Raw genomic sequence first — 20,684 nt, forward strand, 5'->3', positions numbered from 1 at the left:
ATCGAAAATTTTTGAAGGAGATGTTTTCTAATAGTAGGTTAGAGTCTATGTAAGTTCTAATAATTGAAAATAAAAATGTCTAAATCCTTTCAAGTCCAGACTTATGAATACCAAAATGTGGGCTCCAAACAACACTGACTTTTAACGTGAATGTACTTTTGATTGGTTTACTTAAACGCAAGATCATTCCTAATTTTTTATATGCTCTCGCCACAATATTATCTATATGTTAATTAAAGGAGAGTTTAGCGATTACAGATATTATAGACTGTAACTGTAACTATACTGTGATGGATGAAAGTATGCGGCAACACAACACTAATAAACACAATATTTATAAACAATGTTAATTAAGCGAAAACCTATTGTTACAAAACTTACACTAGGCGGATGTCATTAATACTTAAATAATATGTTGAAAGTATTTACTTCGTCAACAAGCCATTGTACATTGTCTCAAAGAGGAAGTTTACACCACGAATATATAACAAGGTTTTCGTACATAAACACAAAGTGGCTTACCAAATGGCTGGAAGACCCGGATCCATTCGAATTGGGGCCGTTGGAAGAAGCTGTCACAATGCCTTCAGTCAACATAGCTACAGGTATTTGTTAGACTTGTTTTTTAGCTATTTATTTACACAATACTCTTAATTTCATTTGAATTGGACTACACCATAATTATAAACGCACCTGAATACATAGCACTTGGTGTGCAGTGGTGAAGTAAATACACCTAGTAGAACAACCAACTGTTTGATTTGTGTGATCTCTCGCGTCGAATAATGGTCTCTGTACCGCGAAAACCGAAATTCGCAAATTGCGGGGATCTTTCTCTTTTACTCCAATGAAGGCGTAATTAGAGTGACAGAGAAAGACGGTTATAGCCCAGTTCATTTTTATATGGAGTAGCTGTCACGTAAAATGTTTGTAGACAATTTTTGTTACATTTAAATTATGAAAATACGGTAAAAACATATTTACCTATTCAATTATTTTTTAAATTAAGCCCAACCAAAAGAGACTTGAAGAAACTTTAATGTCATAGGGACATCATTAAGCTGGCCATACTCACCAGTAGGGTATGCCTGCGCAGTTTTGTCTGCATACGCTCCTTTTTACCTATGCAGTTGCAAAACTGCGCAGGCATAGCGTAATATAACATAGCGTGTATCGCCAGATTTAGACACGAGAAATAAACCAATTATAGTTTTACTTTTGACCCTTTAAACTAAAATTCGTCGTAAAAAAATTTGCTACACACATGCACGCTGAAAGGGTTAGGTTAAATATAGCTTATTTGTTTCAGTCGTTGTAATATACTGCTACTTGCTATCGCTTGCAGCCAGTCATGGCCCGCCTAAAGAGCGAGATCAAGAAGACATCGCCATGGGAAAAAAGGTATCTTACAAGCACTAAACAAATAAAGTCTGTTAGTTACATTTATAAACTGTGACCTTGTTATCATTGACCAAATTGAAACAAGCAACTGAGTGAGAAATAATTAAACACGTGTTATTTCTTTTAATAACCTAGGATATTTTTTTTAGGAATATAAAAAAGTTATATCAAATACCTCAACTTTGTGTCTAAATACATGCCCAGTTTATAATGATTTACGTCGTTGTGTTTATTCGCTAACACCTCTAACACTCTTACTTAGTTGTGTCGGATTACCTACACTCAAGAACAATAAGTAATAGGTGTTTTTATTTGTCTAGGAATTTTGCGTATTAATACTCCCATCTCATATAATTTTAAGTACCGGATGAAGGCATAACAAATGAGCTTTTTTAATAAATAAGTATTAAGTTGCCGTTGCCTCAAAAATAGGTATTAAGTTGTCAGCAAACATATTTTTTTAATTCACACTTTTATTGCCGACTATACTTTAACTGCTTTGCATGGCTGTCAAGTAGTTCTCGAGATCTTTCTAATATATTTTCCATCGAAGAGTTCCTCAATCTTCCGACTACATCATTAGCTATATGTTAGCATATGCATTGTCATCGGACGGAAGTAAGTATGCCAAATTTTAGCTAAATTAGACAACGGGAAGTAGTTTAAATTTAAGTTACAAGAGTTGAAGCACGTGTACATATAAACGTGAAGCTAAAAGTGTGTAAAAAACGTTCTAGCACGGTGCCAAGTGGTGCAGCATGGCAAAGGTGTGCAACCACGACCGCGTGCCGGTGTGCGGCGTCAGCCACGCCGGTGACATCATCGGCTTCCGCGATCTCTGCGACATGTTCGACTTCAACTGCATCAGGAAGCGGAGTTTGTATCTCTTGAATCATTCTAATCCAAATAACTCTTATTTTAAAACCCCCGATAAACTATTACAACAAAACAGCAGATTTGGTTGACCTGTTTCGGAGACATCATATTAATTAGGGAGGTCGAAATAATATTAATTTGTACACACAAATAAACAAACAGCTTCTCACCCTAAATTCATATACCGTTTCTATTCCATTAAGGGTAACAAGAAACAAGATGGCTGCCAGAGTGCTACTACTACACATAATTTCCTTTAAATAGCACAACAGCAATAACCTTAATTTCACGTTGTTGCGCAGATAAAACTAAAAGGCCGACAATACAAACCAGAGAATAAAACGTACATGGAAAGGAAATGAAGAAAAGTTAGATGGACACATATTGATTGACTGTGCTAACATTGCCAACGACAATACCTATATATATAAATACTGAATCACAAAAGTTACTCGTATTTTTACCTTTTCTTTTGTTTTCAGACTACAAGCAAACTAGCTGTCCTGCTGACAGAAACTTCCTGACCGCATCCAGAAAGCCCACCAATATTTATTACGATGAATAACCTTATTTCAGTCTAATATTTATAATGTTTATATCTGGTTAAAGTACCTTTGAAAATTTATACTGTAACATGTCTCACTTTTATTTGAAATTAAATTATTACATAATAAAAATAATAAACTAGCAGCTTATTAATAAATCGTATCCTACCATTTAAGCAGTTACCCGCGTATTATAGGTACCTATAGTATTATTTCATTTCATTCATCATAATTTTAAATAATAAAATAATATATATTTGATGACCAGTCAGCCAACGAAATTTATTACTAATTTCAGTTTATTTTTGATGACCTATAATATAAAATGGTTGCGCCTTTATAGTCTATCTTGTCATGCGTCAGTTTCGCACTTGTATACTATATGTTACGGGTAATGTTAGAAGGTTAATTAAACTTAAGTTTTCCTTGATATAACTAGTATTACCCGAGCCTTTTGGGGTGCTCTTGGGTAAAGTCCGAAAATGTAAATGTAAATAATAATAATAATAAATATTAGTCAGCGTTTACTACATACATCTAGGTATACGGTATACCCAACACTGGGAGGGTAATGTCAGAAGCGATGATGCAACACCTAACATTACCCAGCCAGTGTTGGGTTGACCTAATAGATGTGTACGGGTAAACGCCGAATACAGATTTATGTTGTTTAAATTTTCGGTTTTTACCCAAAAGTCTCGGGTAATACTAGTTATACTAGGGTAAACTTGAGTTTAATTAACCGTCTAACATTACCCGTAACATATATACCACGATGCCATGATGACCGAAGATAAAGGCGCGTCTATTTACCTATTGCACGAAAATACAGTATAAATGGCCACCAGCGAATGGCATTCGCTAACAGTCAATCAGAGGTCTCTCAATGGTCCAAAGAGATTGTTAGGTGTAGGTACTTACCTACTTAAATATATATAAAACTACTAGTTTCTGCCCGCAACTTCGTTTGCGTGGAATGATGATAATGATGATCGATTAAAACTACCTACCCTATGTCCTACACTAACTAACAGATATAAAGACTCAGTTATTTTCGCATTTATAATAATTATAACGAGCTGCAAAATGGCATGGACGCATTGTAAATTCATAAAGTGGCCATGGAATTTTGCAAACAAGTTTATATGCAGGGGGGTCAGTTATCTCTGCAGCATAAAGAAGATACATAGCCTTAGATATTAATTTACTTCCCGATATATTGAATACCTCAGAGAAAAATAACAACATTAAACAAACATTTAAATTACTTATAGGTACTATAGTCATGCTTGATAGGTACACGTAAGTAACTAGGTATTAATATGTTTTAAAGTATTTCTTAATCCATATTTTCTCAACTGAAATACTAAAATGCTGTTGAATATTATAAACTAAGCAGGCTTATAAAGCTTAAGCAATATTTAAATAATTAATATTCGGAGGTGGCTGTAGATTTGACGACCGGTCTGGCCAAGTGGGTAGTGACCCTGCCTGTAAAGCCGATGGTCCTGGGTTCGAATTCCGGTAAGAGCATTTATTTGTGTGATGAGCACAGATATTTGTTCCTGAGTCATGGGTGTTTTGTATGTATTTAAGTATTTATATATTATATATATCGTTGTCTTAGTACCCATAACACAAGCCTCCTTGGGCTTACCGTGGGACTTAGTCAATCTGTGTAAGAATGTCTTATAATTATTTATTTATGTATTTATTATGATTTATTTATTTATTTATAAAATAGAGATCCCTATTTCATATTTTGCGTAAGTATTACATGCGTGGACTGAAAGCTATATCATCAGTTATTAAAAAAAAATTAGGTTACATTTAGGCCCGTTACATTAAAATAATAGTTAGATGCCAAGTATTACATTTAAATACTCTAAACTAGATTTAAATTTATTATTATTATTATGTTATAGTTTACCTATATGTTCATAGTTAAATAATTATTATCGTTTAACTAATAAACTCATAGTAGGTATTTAATAGGAACTCTTAACTGGAATTAGAGATCCACTTCAACTAAAAGTTTCTCAAACGATTGCACGTCATGATTAAATTAAAATAGATAATTTCATGCAATAGTATCGTTCTCGCGTGTCATCAAATATCAGCAAACAAAATGTTAATTCACCAATATTATTTTTCATCGACATTAAGTTAATATACTGTGGCAGATTGTTTAACCCTTGACAACGAAGCAATTTCCATGTCAAAATTATCAACTTCCTTCAGAACAATTGACGGAAATTGAAATACGCCTACAAGCAAAGACTAACTTTTTAATTGTAGGTACCTATTGATATTTAGAAAATCTTTATTTATCATTATAATCAATTTTAGACCTTGAGGTATGGTACTCAGATATTAAATCTCTCTGGTAGAGGAGCAAGAAATATAAGGTATTACGCCTGGCTTTGTCAATATTGCTGGTACACGTAGAACAATATCCGGTAATTGTATTTTGTTTCAAGTGTTATTAGTCCTGCGTCGTTAGAGTGTTGTCTACGCATAAAATATTGGTTTATCGGACCTCATGTATCCCAGACAGTTACTCTGGTTTCTTATTTGCGCAATTTCCGTTCAATCTCATCTAGTGCCACCAGAGGATACGGTAAGGTTTTTGAACTTATTTACAATTATTATTGATATTTTTTTACAAATAATCACCGCAATAAATTTCTAATAAGGTCTATATATTATGTGTTGAATTCAAGTACTATGTAACATTTTTTCTCCACACCGGCTCGTACAGGCTCTCATTACACTTCAAAACTGATGATAAACTTGCATATTATTTTACATGTGTGGCAAAGTAATTCGATGCAATTTTTGAGTTGTTTCCTCATGTTTTAGTTTGAGCCTTACGTTATTATTTAGTCTCTTGTTTGTTATTGTTATGTCCATAGTTTAAAATAATAAGGCCGAGTTCTCTCATAAAAAAATAACGTTCATTTGACTTTGATTTGTAATGTTTTACAGTTAGTTATTTTCTTCGCCTTAGTGTGCCCTCGCAACGCTGAAGATTCCACTTTTCGAGCCACTCACTATGTCGTGGTTCAACTTTGGAATATTTCGCTTGCTCGGGTATCAAATTATTGATACCTGAGCCATTATCCGCGTTAAACAATGACTTATCCCCTTGTAAAACAAATGATTATTTCTACATTTATAACTAGAGAACTTAAAGATCGGTCTATCGATTTTTTACTGAACAAATGTACTTGGCTCTTCACATGTGAGAATGTGTTTAGTTAGTTACCGTTGTTTTATTTTTAAAAAGCCAAACTTATAAACTGAGAAAGTTATATTACCACTTCCTTTGGGTTGAGAAAGTCCTATAAGCATTTTTCATTTTAATCCAATTAATAATCCAATATTTAGTTATAGCCAATTTAAAAGAAATGACAAAATTGCCTACTGGCAAAATGCCTACGCCATTTGTATTTTAATTTAATCTGCAAAATGTCGAAATAAATAAAAATTTCAGGAGGGACACGATCAGCTAAAGAAGTGGTGCGAGTACGCATACTCATGTTTTCACGACAAGGTGTATGTGTGCGGGCGCGGAGCAATGCAGACGCGCACCTTCCTGGACGTGTGCGACATGTACGAATACTCCTGCGAGACCAATCAGAGTATGTAACAACTGGTTCATTACACTACTCATCATTACATCGGCTAATAAGTGGAACTAAACACCATGCACTCCAAGTTATCAGGCATAAAATGTGGTTGAAGGGACCAATTATTGACGATATCTACTGAACGATGCAGATTTAACAACTTGTTACGATTTTGAACTGGTTTTGTTACGACCTTGACGATCGTCTTGGTGATTGGCGCAAATTCCACGCACGTCTTTGACTTCATTTCGCATGCACCAATCAGCGTCAACATTCTTTAAGGTCGTATCAAAACCAGTTCACAACCGTAAAAAGTTGAAAACGTAAATCTGAATCGGGCTCCTGCAATAATAACGAAGACCGGAAAAATAAAAAATAAAAAGTATGTGATACGCTCTTATAGCGCTAGAAATAAGATAAGGTATAAAAGTACACGTCCTAATTTTATGTAAAAAAAGAGGAAAAAAACTGTTCATTTTATTCTTTTCAGTTTTCATTAAGATTAAGGAGACTGACAGTGAACCACGGTGTCCGGATCCAGGGCGATTGGGCTGAGATGAGAATACGTGTCTTAATTATCATTAAGTACTACTCTTATAACAAGCAAATATTTATTTATAATTAAAACGATGTTTTTGATGATGGTTTTTATTTGTATTAAGTATAATAATCCTCAAGGTTGCAAACTTGGCTTGCAATTTTTCACGATAGAGAAATCTGAAATATAAAACGTATTGTTAAAATTCGCAGATCTTGAAAAATTAAAGGTCTCAGATGCCTTTTTAAAGACAACGGCTTTGAATAGAGCAAAACAAATAAGAATAAATAATTTTCATAGTCCTTAGACCTACCTATATGTATGTCAGCTTTTGGGATACGATACCTCAGCTATTGATTTGTAACAAAAAAACACAGATAGCTTAATCAAGCCTGTACTTACTGTATTTCCAATAGCAATTAACTTGGAACATGTGACAGAGATCGTAGAACCTCCCGTATCCAAAGTTATCGTCGAATGCACATATGGGCTTCAGAGTTCGAGAACAAAGCACGGAAAGCTCGCACCAGGGGCTTTTAGCCGTAGGCGTGATGCTTGATACCAACTCAACCCTGCCATCGGAGGAACGCCTAGTAAACTGAAACGATGAAATACCTTTGGTGCACTTATATGATGATTTTTAGGTACAGTAAATAATATTTCACTGTGTGAAATATGCCACTAAAAAGTGCGAAATCTAATTCCTTCCCCAACACTATAATTTTTATATCGGACTTTAATTAAATTAGTTATTTTTTCTTTGCAAATTTGTTACACCTACATGGCACGGTATGGATTAAATAATTACGTAACGCTACGGCTATGGCACTGAAAATTAAAACGAATTATTTCTAAAATTGGTGTTTTTTTATAATATAGCACAATGTCCTCTCTTCTTTAGATCTTAGGGTTTAAATAGAGTAATATAATAAAAATAATATTAATAAATGTTTAATACTTGTTGTCTTGAAACTAAATAAACTAATTATTAGTTAACAAATGATTAAGACGGGTTTACGATAGGTCAAGAAATAAAGCAAATAAAAAATGTGTGTTAAACTTTTATTCAAAAGTTTAAATAACTGAAACATTTAGAACTCTTCATAGGTACTTAATAATTAAGCAGTATTTAAAAATAATACTAAACAGGATTGACGTCTGACAGAAAGTAATATCAACAAAATGCTATGACCTGTAAATTATTGTGATGTCACGATATTAAATGACCCGAGTCTGGTCATATTTTGACTTTTTATTTTATTTGCTATCATTGTCTTCTTCGTATCGTTTCTGGACAATAACTTTAGGCTCATAATCATGAGTAAATTCCTTCTCTGCTAAGTTTTTCACATAATTTCCGTACAATGGAATTACTCGGCCCAGCCTCGAAAGAGGGCTTTCGGTCTGTATAGGAGTATTGACAGTATTGTTATTACTCTTGAACGACCGTCTACTATTAAAAGTTACCTTTACTTCTTCAGGCATTGAAGGTTTCTCTATATTTTTACTCAAGTGCTCCACCAATCGCCTGGTGACTGATGAAGTTTTAGTGACCATCCGCAGAAGTTGTTCCAATGCCTGTGAGTGTTGTATCAACTTCTCTTCAACAAACGCGTCATGGTCAGCACGGGATCCCTGAGATGTCACTTCGCGCTTACGAATTTTCTGGCAAAGCAATTAAATACTTACTAGCAATATGCATAGTTCGAAATGTTCAAATTACACCATTAGGGTGTGTAATGGTGGGTTAGGATATTGTACAGTTCAGTGCTTACCAGCGGATTTATAGGATAGACTAGAAAATCCTCGAGGAACTCATCTGTCGTCGCAGATTCGTCCAATAGCAACTGATATGATGAAGTTGCTAACATCAGCAATGATACTACTGAAAATAATATATGTAAATAAATGGTTTCTTATATTTTATAATTTTTATTCTACATTAAAATATGAATGAAGTGAAATTAATCAATGCTGCTATAAAAATAATGAACTACAAATTATTACAAAAATACAATACATGCTCTCTATTACAAACTTCAATACAAAAAAAAAACCTAGTTGAACTTAAGTACAGTTAAATTTATGCAATACGATCAGATGGCAGCAGACAATCTGGTCTTATTGCTAAAAGGCGATCTCTTGCAGCTTCCAGACAACCTTTAGATATCAGATATTAATATGTAGGTAGAACCTATGTGATAACAGTATATATATAGTAAAATGCTAGAACAAGTTAAATTTCATATCTTCTGCCTTGTTTTGAATAATTCGCAAAACATATAATATAGGTATATGGTTCAGACAAAGCGTGAAACTCACCAAGACATAGAGGCAGCATGGCGCTTGTCGCATAAAAAATAGCCAGCATCGTGCTGCTCCACTTATAGTGTCGGACGTTCTATTTTTCTGTAGCACGATTAGTTTTGATCCTACTTACCTTTTTAAATTTCTTGTTAAGTATTGTTTAAGGATTCATAGATTTAAATATCACAGTAAATACTGTCGATAATGATTACAGATTTATGAAAATATAAGATACAATAAACGTACCTATTTTAATATTTGAAATATGCTATATAGCTTATTATAAGACGCAGAACCGCTCGTCACTGGAAGTATCGTAATTACGATTTCTATGAAAGCTTTTAGGGGGTAATCTCACTACATTTGCATAAACATATACTTACCATGTCAAATTAAGACAGTCACTTGTCTGTTAACATTTGAGGAGTGTTTTCAAAAGGGCTTTTTCCTCTATAAATACCATACATAAATAAGCCATTTTGGAAAGACACTCCTCAATTTGAACTACCGTATAAATAGAAAACGCCCACGTCCGCGTCGGATCAAATGAAGTCCTGGGAAATTCAAAGGTCACCTGTATCTCGGCCGCACGTGACTGAGCGCGTGCTTGTTTAGTAATTACGTGACCCCTTTGATTTCTAGAATACCTTTAAACTTTGATTCAAGGTTCAACTATTATTTTCACTTCAGATTGTCCTCATGCGAAAGTCATAATTGCCTGTCGTCATTTCTATAAATTGATTGACAGGTATCACACACCCAAACCCAAAAATAAATTAGCCAATTAATCAAAAGTGTTAACCTCTATACGAAGTATCTTGCCTTGTCATTGTTTTAGATGGAGGTATTAAATAGTTGCATTATCTACGTGTGAATAAAACTGTCACCTTACTGTTATTTTATTTATAACTTCAAAACATTAAATTGAGCTTGCTTACGCCTCTGACCTCACGAATACTAAAGTACCTACAGTGTAAACATTTAAAAAAACGTGTAGGGCATATTCTTATTTAAAAGCATATTTATTATAATTACGTACCAATTAATTAAATTGACCCTGATGAAATGGGGCTTAAATAAACAAATAAAAAAATAAAAATGTAAAAACACCGTGCTTTTTTTCAAGGATCAAAGTCAAAGTCAAAGTGTTTATTTGTAAAACATAAGTAAAACTGTTACAGTGGTGTATAGAATTATAAAATTGGTCTCACTATGTTTTGCCTCTTGGCGTACAAAAACATGTTCTTAAAATAATTTATATAATAATATAACTTAACTAACAAGATAAATCTTAAAAATAAAAACATTAAAAATATCAAAACTAGTAAGTCTTCGTACCTATCATAGAATGTGATTTAGCGTTATTAAGCGCTCCTGATGAAATTAGGAGCTGTGATACGCTTTTCTAGTAAATGGCTGCGAGTATAATAGCCTTCGCTACGCTTCCTCACAGTGACAACCGTAGGTACAGTCAGCAGCAGAAGTACCAATGCGGATTAAGTGTCCAAAATGATCTGAACACAACTATGGTTAAGATAATAAATTAAGCGTGTGTAGATAATTTAGGACACTTCGTTCGCTCTTCTGCTAACTCTACTCTACTGTATTGCTATCCAAACTGACCCGTTTTTATTTGAGGGTCAAATTAACAGACTCGCACCAAAAGAGTTTTAAATAAGTATTTATGTATGTATGTATTAAGTCTTTGCTCCCATGTATGCATGCTATAGATGACATGTCGTAGCACTTTCCGACCGAACGGTTGAACGAAACGAACGAATAGAAATAAGTAAAACACGACGAGAAGAGACTTCAATAGACATGCAATCTTTGCACCCTTACAGCTATCGCCGTCTCTGATCTCTAATGCAATAAAAATGCGAAGTGAAATAGAGACGTATAACGCAATAGAAAATGATTTGCTTGCAGATCGTAAGTTTTTATTGGCACTGAAATGCAATAATCTTGTATTTGTAACTTTGCACTACAGTTATGAGTTGCACGCGTTGTATGGGCATTGTAACTTAATGATCATTAATATTATGAAGCTGCGCTATGGTCATATTATTAGGTAAGTAGGTATCTGAATAACGACGCACTTAATGTTGAATTATATACTAAGAAGTGAATTTATTCTGTTTTCAGCAATAATAATATATCTCGCTCCCACTGTCGTCGCACACAGTGAAACTATAAAGGTACGGAAAGCATTTTCTACAAGTGTAACAGGACAACTTAGGTTTTGATAACGTAGGTACTCAATGAGTTAAATAACTGCCATATATATATGTAATAAAAAAATGTAGACACATAATTATAATAAAACGCGGCACACACGACCCTTTATTTCGTTTAAATGGATAATTTTAATTCTCTAACAATAGTACAGCATAGGCTGACTAATGCCTGTTGGTCATATAGCACGAGGAAGAATGCAAGATCGCCGACCTGTGCATCCACGACAAGGTGCCGATGTGCGGCATCGACTCGTGCGGCGAGCTGCGCACCTTCATCGACACGTGCGACATGCACGAGTTCAACTGCGACAGCAAGAGAGGTACAATCAAGTATATTATGTGGTTTGTTTGTGTACGAAACTCCTTCCCTTAGTTCCACACTGCGACAGCAAGAGAGGTACAATCAAGTATATTATGTGGTTTGTATGTGTACGAAACTCCTTCCCTTACAGAGAGGTACAATCAAGTATATTATGTGGTTTGTATGTGTACAAAACTCCTTCCCTTAGTCCTAGTCTGGGGTCGCGCCTGGGTTGTCATATGGGTTATGTTCTGTGCTTTCATCTCCCTTTTAATGTTGGGAGGTTTTCCACTTCCCATGTATTTTGTATAGATATTTAATACGGATTTAACAGGAAATATATCATATTGTTTTATTATGTGGCCGTACCATCTACGACCGCTTTCTTTTAGTTTATCTATAATAGCAGCCACTCACATAGCTGAGCTTAGTACTTATTTATAGTGCGATATAAAATAGAAAAAATTAAATAAAATGGAACTTAAAAAAATCCATACTAATTTATTGCCATGTTTAAGCATATTAAGTCAAAAATGTGATAGTTACGTTGTAGGAAGTGGCGCCCTCATTTTATTTTTCAACACACTTGCTCAAAACGACGTTTTTATTCCACCGATTTTTGGCTCATAATCCTAGATATTAAACACGCGTGCTCTTTCAGTGTATTATTCCACTCGTGCTTTTTCATTATATTATCCGACTGAGTTAAGAAGCTAACTGATTGCTAATAATATGCATGGAAAGGGAGCCTTCTTTAATTGGTCGGACTGGCGGGCACCGGCGCGCCCGCCTGCGCAGTGCGCGGTCCGGCCGGCCCGCCCGCCGCGCCGCCCGCGGCCGGGGCGAGCGAGGGCCGGCCGGCAGTACGAGTACGACAGATGAAACACACAATACTAACTGTTTTAACTATTAAAATTTGATTAATATGAAAGTTTCTTTTTTTTCTCGCTGTGTTGTTTCTGTTGCTTTTCTGTGTTGAAAAACGTCGTATGAAACGCGTGTGCATTGGTCATTACACACATCGGCTTTCTTATTGCGCGCTCGCTTACAGCTCGCGCGTACAATATCGCCTCGTGTGTAATGACCAACTTGTATCATAATGTACTATTCTACAATTTCTTGTCGGACTATAAGTAGATACTAAGATATTAAATGCCTTTTTTAAAGTCGGTAGTATTAAACTCTTCTTTATGCTTGTATCAAAGTCTTACAGAAAATAAAACAGGTAAATTATTAGACATGGGACAAAGCCCAAAAAGCCATAGATAAGGATGAAAAAATACATAAAAGTCAAAACTCAATATGTTATGATATTAATATGTTACGACCGCTAGCGCTGATCGGTCCGTGGAAAATGCTCTGAGAATTGTGGTATTTGGCAACTCGCTTGCTCGCAATTATTGGTAATTATAGACATGAAAAGTTTACAAATTGTGTAATCAACGGCCGTGTTACAGATTACAAAAGCCGGCCAATCCACGAGTGCTGGGTGACGTGCAAGCGCGGACGCTCCTTCAAGAAGCCCGAGTTTAACGCCAACTGCAATATAGACAATAAAAATGCTAGAATTTAATATTATTGGCTTTTATTTTGTACCAACAGCTAATTTTCAATACAACTGTGAACCTGAATATTACTTACTTATTTTAATCGTGGCCTTAAAAATCTAATCCAACGCCTACTTAGTCATTTTACAACGTCACACTGGACTTTGATACAAAGATGATGACTAAATACATATAAATATTAACCGGTTAAACCTGGAGTTACCATAGTTACCAGTACAATTTGACACTGGGTTAACGGTTTATTCGGTTGGTCGGTGGGTTGGTGCAAGTGGCGGTTATTGATACCCGGCCGTAGCCATTCAGAATTAAACTGACCTTAAGAGAATAGAATTAGTTAAATATTTAGTTTGGGAGATTCAATAATATTATTAGGTAGGTAAATATTTGAACAAAGCCTCTATTCTGAAACATTAAAGTGCAGGCTCAGATATGTTGGAGCACCTTCACCGATCGTATATATCGTGTGTAGCCACAAAGTTTGGCACTGACATAAACGCTATCGAGAACGTAACTTACTTTCTATGCATCTCGCTCGTACTCGCATATTACTGCAAGCGAGATGTATAGAAATTAAATTACGTAGACGTTAGCATACACGTCAGTTTTGACACAGTGACTCATGGTACGGGTACTGATAGCGACTGTATGTCAAATTAAGTAATGCGAATATAAGGTAGTTTTTTTAGGGTTCCGTACCCAAAGGGTAAAAACGGGACCCTATTACTAAGACCGCTGTCCGTCTGTCTGTCTGTTTGTCTGTCACCAGGCTGTATCTCATGAACCGTGATAGCTAGACAGTTGAAATTTTCACAGATGATGTATTTCTGTTGCCGCTATAACAACAAATACTAAAAAGTACGGAACCCTCGCTGGGCGAGTCCGACTCGCTCTTGGCCGGTTTTTTTATATAACCGTTCCTCTCTAGATTTACACTTATAACTAATTAGTTGCCAGTTGAATAAAAACAGTAGCTCAATTGAGCTATGTTTTTAGTCAACTGGCAGCTATGCAATGTAATTTGCTGTTTTAAATAAGTACATAATACAAATATTCAAAAGAAACTTCGAATAGGTACCAAGACGGTATGACGTGGAAATTGGATCATTATAGTAGTTATACGGCGTCAAATAACGTACTTCTGATAAATCGTTGCAACTCCAGTTAGTACATGCTTGTTTTGAAGCAGTATATTTTATTACGATCGATAACATTTCATCGCCATGATCCGACTGAGGCCGCCGCGGAAAAGCAAACATTTGTAAAACGGAAAATAAACATGAAGAGCACATGAGCAGAAATGCTAACTTTGCTTCAGCTGCTATGTTGTACACTGATAACTCACCATTGCAACGCACACATTGAAAAATCCAAGGTAAAGATAACAATAGGCACGTTTTCATAAGGTTTTCGTTTCGTTTCGTTGGTTCAATTATTTAAAATTGTAATACCTATTGCCGTACCTATCTAAGGAGGTACCTACCTACCTATAACTTAAAAGACAAACTTTCAATGTACATCAAAAGCGTGGAAACCTAAGTTTATTTAAACACACTTAGTTCATTAAAGTTCAGCTTTATCCCAAGAGAACTAATTGACTACCTTACCCACTTTTGTTACAGTGTTGGCTCATTAAACTTGGCTTAATCACTGTTCTCATGATCTATCTAAGTTAAGCTAATACTTATTAGTTAACTGTTGGCAAGTCATATCCTTTACTTTGTTGCCTTAGTTTTACTTTTATGCCTATAATGAACGAACAGTGCAGAATCAGTTGGTAAGGAACGTCTTATCTAGGGGGCGGATCGAATCCGAAGGATGATCCCAGACAGGGATGCACCATTACCTAGATATGCAAAGTATCTGAATCCAGCACTGGTAATTAATAACACCCAATTGCTTACGGTGTGTTATATGGAAATGTTTAAAAAGGGACAATATTGTCTGTTCAGTTGGAGGAGGAATGTAAGATAGCAGACATCTGTCGCCACGACCAGGTGCCGATGTGCGGCATCGACTCGTGCGGCGAGCTGCGCACCTTCATCGACACCTGCGACATGCACGAGTTCAACTGTGACAGCCGGAAAGGTACAACTACCATGTGATTTAATATAATGTACTTTGATTGATAAGCCACTTAGGGTTTATTCAAATATTAAGGTATACCCGGGTAAGATCGGATAATAGTAGTTATAATTGAAATCAAATAATAGGAAGTTTAGGTATACGTATACGACGGAATAGCTTGTTTATTTAAAGTTGGCATACGAAGGCTTATACGGAAGGCTTATCGGATTATGGTTGTCAATCTTTTCTCAATGGCATATTATTAGTATGTGTTTGGTGACAATTTTAACATACTTATGTAAGTAAATACGCAAGTAACGCAAGAAATCAATTAAGGTTATCATTTCATTTAAGTAATTAAATTACGGTCACGTTATGACTACTCGTAACTCATAAAACTAATCCAAATAAATATTAAATCAACAATAAGTAACAATGTAAGTATTTATTTCCTACATGTATGTTTGCATTAAAGTAATGGATACCTTATAATGTACGAATGTCAATTTTATTGTGTACTTGCAGAATCGGTAGGTATAAGAAAAAATCACAAAATTATAATAAGAGCGTAGCGTAGCGTAAAGATAATGCAATTTACGCAACCTTTTGGTACAGTAATCTATATATAGAGACTCACAGATACTATATACATTAGTCAATAATAGGTATAGTTTTTCCCTAATTTTCATTTTCTTATTAACTGTTATTATATTGCACAAAACTGTATGTGCAAAAAACATTGATAAAACAGTTAACGAAGTAGAAATACTTTGACTGATAATATACTAAAAGTTGATTATTAAAAACAAATTCATTAACACACTACGCTATTGCTGTATTCTCATTCCCACGTACTTTAATATTCTAAGACATAAAATAGATAACACTGTAGGATCCGGTCTTAAACCCTTTACCAAGAAAACTTTGAGAACCACAAAATCTCAATTTGTAGCCAACGGGTAAGATCGGATTAAAAAACTACTTAACATTTTTTAAAGTTAGTTCCCGCCATAATTTTAGGAAAATAAACCTTATTCTCATAAAATATTTGTATTAAAGACCGGACATTATCCTTGCTTTGGAATTAGCTATTAGTCCGATCTTAGTCCAAAAAAGTTTTTTGGTTTGGTGTCAAAAAATTTTTTTAAACAACGTTGAGTGTAGATTCCTACTAAACTATTTTATTAAGAAGCATTGAGTAAATTAATAATAAAGGCTGGTTATCTTTTTTATCATTTGCTTTAGGTAAACAGGTAAAAGTTAGTGAGAATTGCGTAATAATTTTTTTTGTGACGTCCTTCCAACTCACCGAAAAATAGTCCGGTCTTATCCGGGTATAACTTATGTAATGTTTATTATGTAAAGATTGGACATATGTAGGTACCATAGCGTAAGCAAACTAAAATACATGTCATATACGAAAGAAAAAGTGACCAAGACCAGTACTCAGGGCTGGAATTGAACCACCGTCTTCTGAATTCGCGGCAGACACTATAATCTACTAGGTCACCCGAATCACGGCGGTACGGGTCGAAATTGTTCGAGTAGATATATGGAATCTTTAATGGCTTATGGCGCCCTTTGGCCTACTCTAAGAACAGTATATTGTGTTCGTACCTCCTATCCGAAACATATGTAATGTAGGTTTTGAACAACCAAATAAGTTTGAACCCTAAGGCCTAACAATTAACGTCCGTGGCCGTACCATGTTAGTCACGGTTCATTATCCACCATCTTCAAGTGTTTAAAACAAAAACTGCCAAAATAACATTTAAAACTTTCGCGGTTTGAACACATATTAAATTACATTTAGAAACGGGTCTATCGCGAATTTATTTTGTTACCTTTATTTATCGACGTTTCGACACAGGTTTCACTGGTCGTAGTCGCGGCTAACTGACGTCCCAGCAAAATGTCAAAACAGAGATTTGTGTGACTACCCCACGAAAAGTGCATTTAAAGTTTGAGGTAGACATCACATTTTCAAACCACCCACTACACATAAAAGTTAATTATAGTCCGATACACAACACACAACATCCGCGCACACACCCGAAGATAGATCCCTTGGCTTTAACTTCTGGATCACTGGTCCCCAAGTTGCCGATAAGTTAAAACCATCTTAGAGTTTTGAATGATTCACGGTTAGTTTCACTAGACTTATATTGACCGGGATATAGACCGTGATTACCTTTTGAGAATGAGGGTAGACAGAGCGCTGTCTACACAACTTTGACACCCACCCGCTATCTTCAGTCACCCGTGAACATGATGCATGTAACTGCGTCGAAATATCGGGAGCTCACAAATAATACAAAAGGTAATCACGGTCTATATCCCGGTCAATATAAGTCTAGTAAAACCATCTTCCCTATTAAAAACTGCCAATACCATAATTTGACGGTAGCAAGTAGTATATATGTATACGGGTCGGGTATATATGTATAAGTAGTATATATGACGACTATTACCGAGACAACACATGTAATTTTCATACAATGTTTTTAGGGACTATCGTAGTAACTGTGGTAAATCATTATATAAATATGTTTGTTATCCATATTCCTTATATAGTAGTTTAGCGAGAAAGATAAGTGATTGTCTGATGAATGGATGGGTAACGCTATTAGAAACTTGTCAGAGGCATACGACCGCTCTCTTGCTAAATTAAAATAACTGACTTTCCGTGAAGCTTTGAAGATTTTCCAAGAAATTTGCAGTAGGTACCGGCAATAAGTTTATAAATATCATCTAAAATGAAAAGCTATCTCGGTTTTCAACTCCTAAGCTTACAATATATGTACTAGGAATGACGTCGTAGTCTTGTAATGACATAATATCCTCTACGTATCATGAGCAATTCTAAAAAGACCTCAAGTCCGCTATAAAATATTTCTAATTTCCATGAAATACGTTGTTCGTAAGAAACACTCATACAAAGTCCTAAGTTTATTTTATACTGGGCAGTCTAACGCCCACATTGACGCCAACGCCTGAATACTCTGGGGATGTTTCTTCAGCAGTATGATTAAAATTAAATAGCTTTTATTTCTTTGTAATCGTATTACAACAAGTAGGCAGTACACATCTGAATGAGACAAAATGTCTGTGTTTTTTACGTGCGGGGTTCTTGTGAAAGTCCGTTTTATTTATACCTATCAATTATACGAGTAAGTTTGAGAAAAACACATGCAGTATGGTTTTGTTCCATTCTTTTCAGTGTGTTTTATTTAATCGAAAAACCAACCATGTAAGCTCCTATCAACAAAACCATTTTATATATTTAACGTGGTACATGTACAATGTAGGTAGTGCAAGTGTTTACCTATAGTGTAGTAAGTGTTCCTCTGCAGGCACAGAAAGTACCACTTTCCCTCACACGTGCGATATTATGGGTCTCTATCACTGTAAAACATTATGTGACATGTCATACAGGTACGTGCAAGGCAATTTCCATTCGTACTGTCGTAAAACACTAGCGTTATTCGCTTGTGAATATCGACTGCAAATACTGCAATCAACTTGTGTGAAATTGTTTAAGTACCTTTCATATTTTATCACAAAACAGTAATTATTTACTTAAAATTAAAAATATTAAAACCAATTGTAAAGCAAATCTTGCAACAGGCACTCTATTATGCGATTGTGAAATCGTTTGTTGCCACAAAGTTAGCGTAATGCAAGGCTGTGCTAGCAGAATAAAAGCAAATATCGTTACACAAACAAATATTCGAAATGCTGCGTGTTTACTCACAACATAACTTCTTCAAAGTCAAATCCAATGGATCAAGATTTAATACTTTGTTTTATTTAAGTTAGATGATATTAAATATATATGACATTATGTATTTACACGACAGATACGTACAGTCAAAGGTAAAAATGTGTAGGTATCCATACAACTTAGTCAAAAATATGTCCCATAGTTCATAACTCGCCGACATAGAGCTATGGGACATATTTTTGAGTAAGATATTGTGTGCACTCTTGACTGTATAGTATAGCGGCCTACCGGCCTTAATAATTGCCACTAGGAATCTCAATTGTTTCTACCTCAAAATTTGCCTTATTCACAATAATGCTACGTGCCATTGTGCCTGGTTATTTTCATTTAATTAATTGAAATGTGATCTTTAAAAATTGTTACACTGTTAATTGACTTAATTTTTTAACGTTTTGCAAAGACAACGTCCGTCGATGGTCAGGTTATGAAGTGTTGTTTATGTACATCTTCGTGCGTGTTATTAAGAGCGGTTTATCGACGAGATTTCTCTTGATACTTTTCAGATTTTGTTCAAAAACCAGTACACGAATGTTGGGTTACATGCAAGAGGGGCAGGTCATTCAAGAGGCCTACCTATGGCGAGGGTTGCGATGTAATCAACAAAGTATGAATTCATTCGCTCATACCAGTCATACCTGAAGGAACAGTCCTAATAACTTCTAACTAGAAACTAGTTGTATGATGTGTGTTATGAAAATTACGTGAACGACGTTCAAGATTATTAGATACCTTATCGAAATAAGATACTAAGGGAAACTCATCAAACACTGTGAAATTAATTTGTTTGATAAACTGGTCCATCTGTGTAAGATTGTCCCATAAAATGTATTGGTTTTATAAAGGTACCGTTTAGCCGGAAGCTTGTTTGGATAACTAAAGTATAGAAATCGGTGACGGAAAACTTTATCGGTCGGATACCTGGTCAAAATCGTTTTTAAAGGTACCGATTGGGCCTGTTTGTGGACCTTAAGTATTGATACCGGTACCGGAATGCTACTTTAACTGTCGGGTACCTTTAAATGCATGGTGATAGATGAAGCCTACACAACAAAAACAAAGAATTTAATGCATAATTAGTTAAAATCGATTTGTTCTTGTATAATTATTTAGATAGTAAATTAACCGCTTCCGACTTTTCCGATTTTTTATTCAATGTTTTTTTAAGTTTGAAAAAATTACATTTGTTTTAAGATGAAATGGCGGAAAATTTGGGAAAATTGGAAAGTTGATGATTTTAGTATGTGATTTAGGCGATATTTTTCGGGGTTTGCAATTATTTTATATGTATTTAAAATCTTTATTATAGGTATATAATAAACAAATACAAAATACCACAGATAATGTAAAATTCTGATGGTAGTAAGATATTTCATATATTTTTTACCAATAATTGTATATTTACATAAATTATGATTTACCCTACTCCTTTTC

At 34.9% G+C, this 20,684-nt stretch overlaps 4 protein-coding genes and 1 long non-coding RNA gene across 7 annotated transcripts in view; 3 read left to right on the plus strand and 2 right to left on the minus strand.

Moving 5' to 3' along the window:
- Positions 1–20,684, minus strand: part of LOC134741220 (uncharacterized) — a 257,435-nt gene that overhangs the window by 63,960 nt on the left and 172,791 nt on the right. The window lies entirely within an intron of this gene.
- On the plus strand, positions 512–2,909 carry LOC134746983 (uncharacterized). Its single transcript, XM_063681536.1, has 4 exons — positions 512–605; positions 1,310–1,401; positions 2,139–2,277; positions 2,760–2,909. The coding sequence occupies exons 1-4, from the start codon at positions 581–583 to the stop codon at positions 2,840–2,842; spliced, it is 339 nt and encodes a 112-aa protein (XP_063537606.1). The 5' UTR covers positions 512–580; the 3' UTR covers positions 2,843–2,909.
- On the minus strand, positions 7,100–9,441 carry LOC134747011 (uncharacterized). 2 transcript variants are annotated; one of them, XM_063681554.1, is made up of 5 exons: positions 9,315–9,441; positions 8,768–8,874; positions 8,460–8,657; positions 7,395–7,590; positions 7,100–7,171 (listed from the first exon to the last, which is right to left on the minus strand). In XM_063681554.1, exons 1-5 carry the CDS (start codon positions 9,361–9,363, stop codon positions 7,128–7,130), a joined length of 594 nt encoding a protein of 197 aa, XP_063537624.1. In that variant the 5' UTR covers positions 9,364–9,441; the 3' UTR covers positions 7,100–7,127. The 2 variants fall into 2 exon arrangements, with proteins under 2 accessions (XP_063537624.1, XP_063537613.1); XM_063681543.1 differs by having other exon boundaries at positions 8,768–8,877; positions 9,315–9,438.
- Positions 11,217–13,410, plus strand: LOC134747019 (uncharacterized). The gene is made up of 4 exons (XM_063681566.1): positions 11,217–11,370; positions 11,445–11,497; positions 11,721–11,856; positions 13,295–13,410. The coding sequence occupies exons 1-4, from the start codon at positions 11,355–11,357 to the stop codon at positions 13,408–13,410; spliced, it is 321 nt and encodes a 106-aa protein (XP_063537636.1). The 5' UTR covers positions 11,217–11,354.
- Positions 14,564–19,877, plus strand: LOC134747025 (uncharacterized). Its single transcript, XM_063681579.1, has 3 exons — positions 14,564–14,777; positions 15,355–15,490; positions 19,757–19,877. The coding sequence occupies exons 1-3, from the start codon at positions 14,703–14,705 to the stop codon at positions 19,861–19,863; spliced, it is 318 nt and encodes a 105-aa protein (XP_063537649.1). The 5' UTR covers positions 14,564–14,702; the 3' UTR covers positions 19,864–19,877.

This window comes from Cydia strobilella, chromosome 1 (genome assembly GCF_947568885.1).
Source record: "Cydia strobilella chromosome 1, ilCydStro3.1, whole genome shotgun sequence".
Lineage (NCBI taxonomy): Eukaryota > Metazoa > Arthropoda > Insecta > Lepidoptera > Tortricidae > Cydia > Cydia strobilella.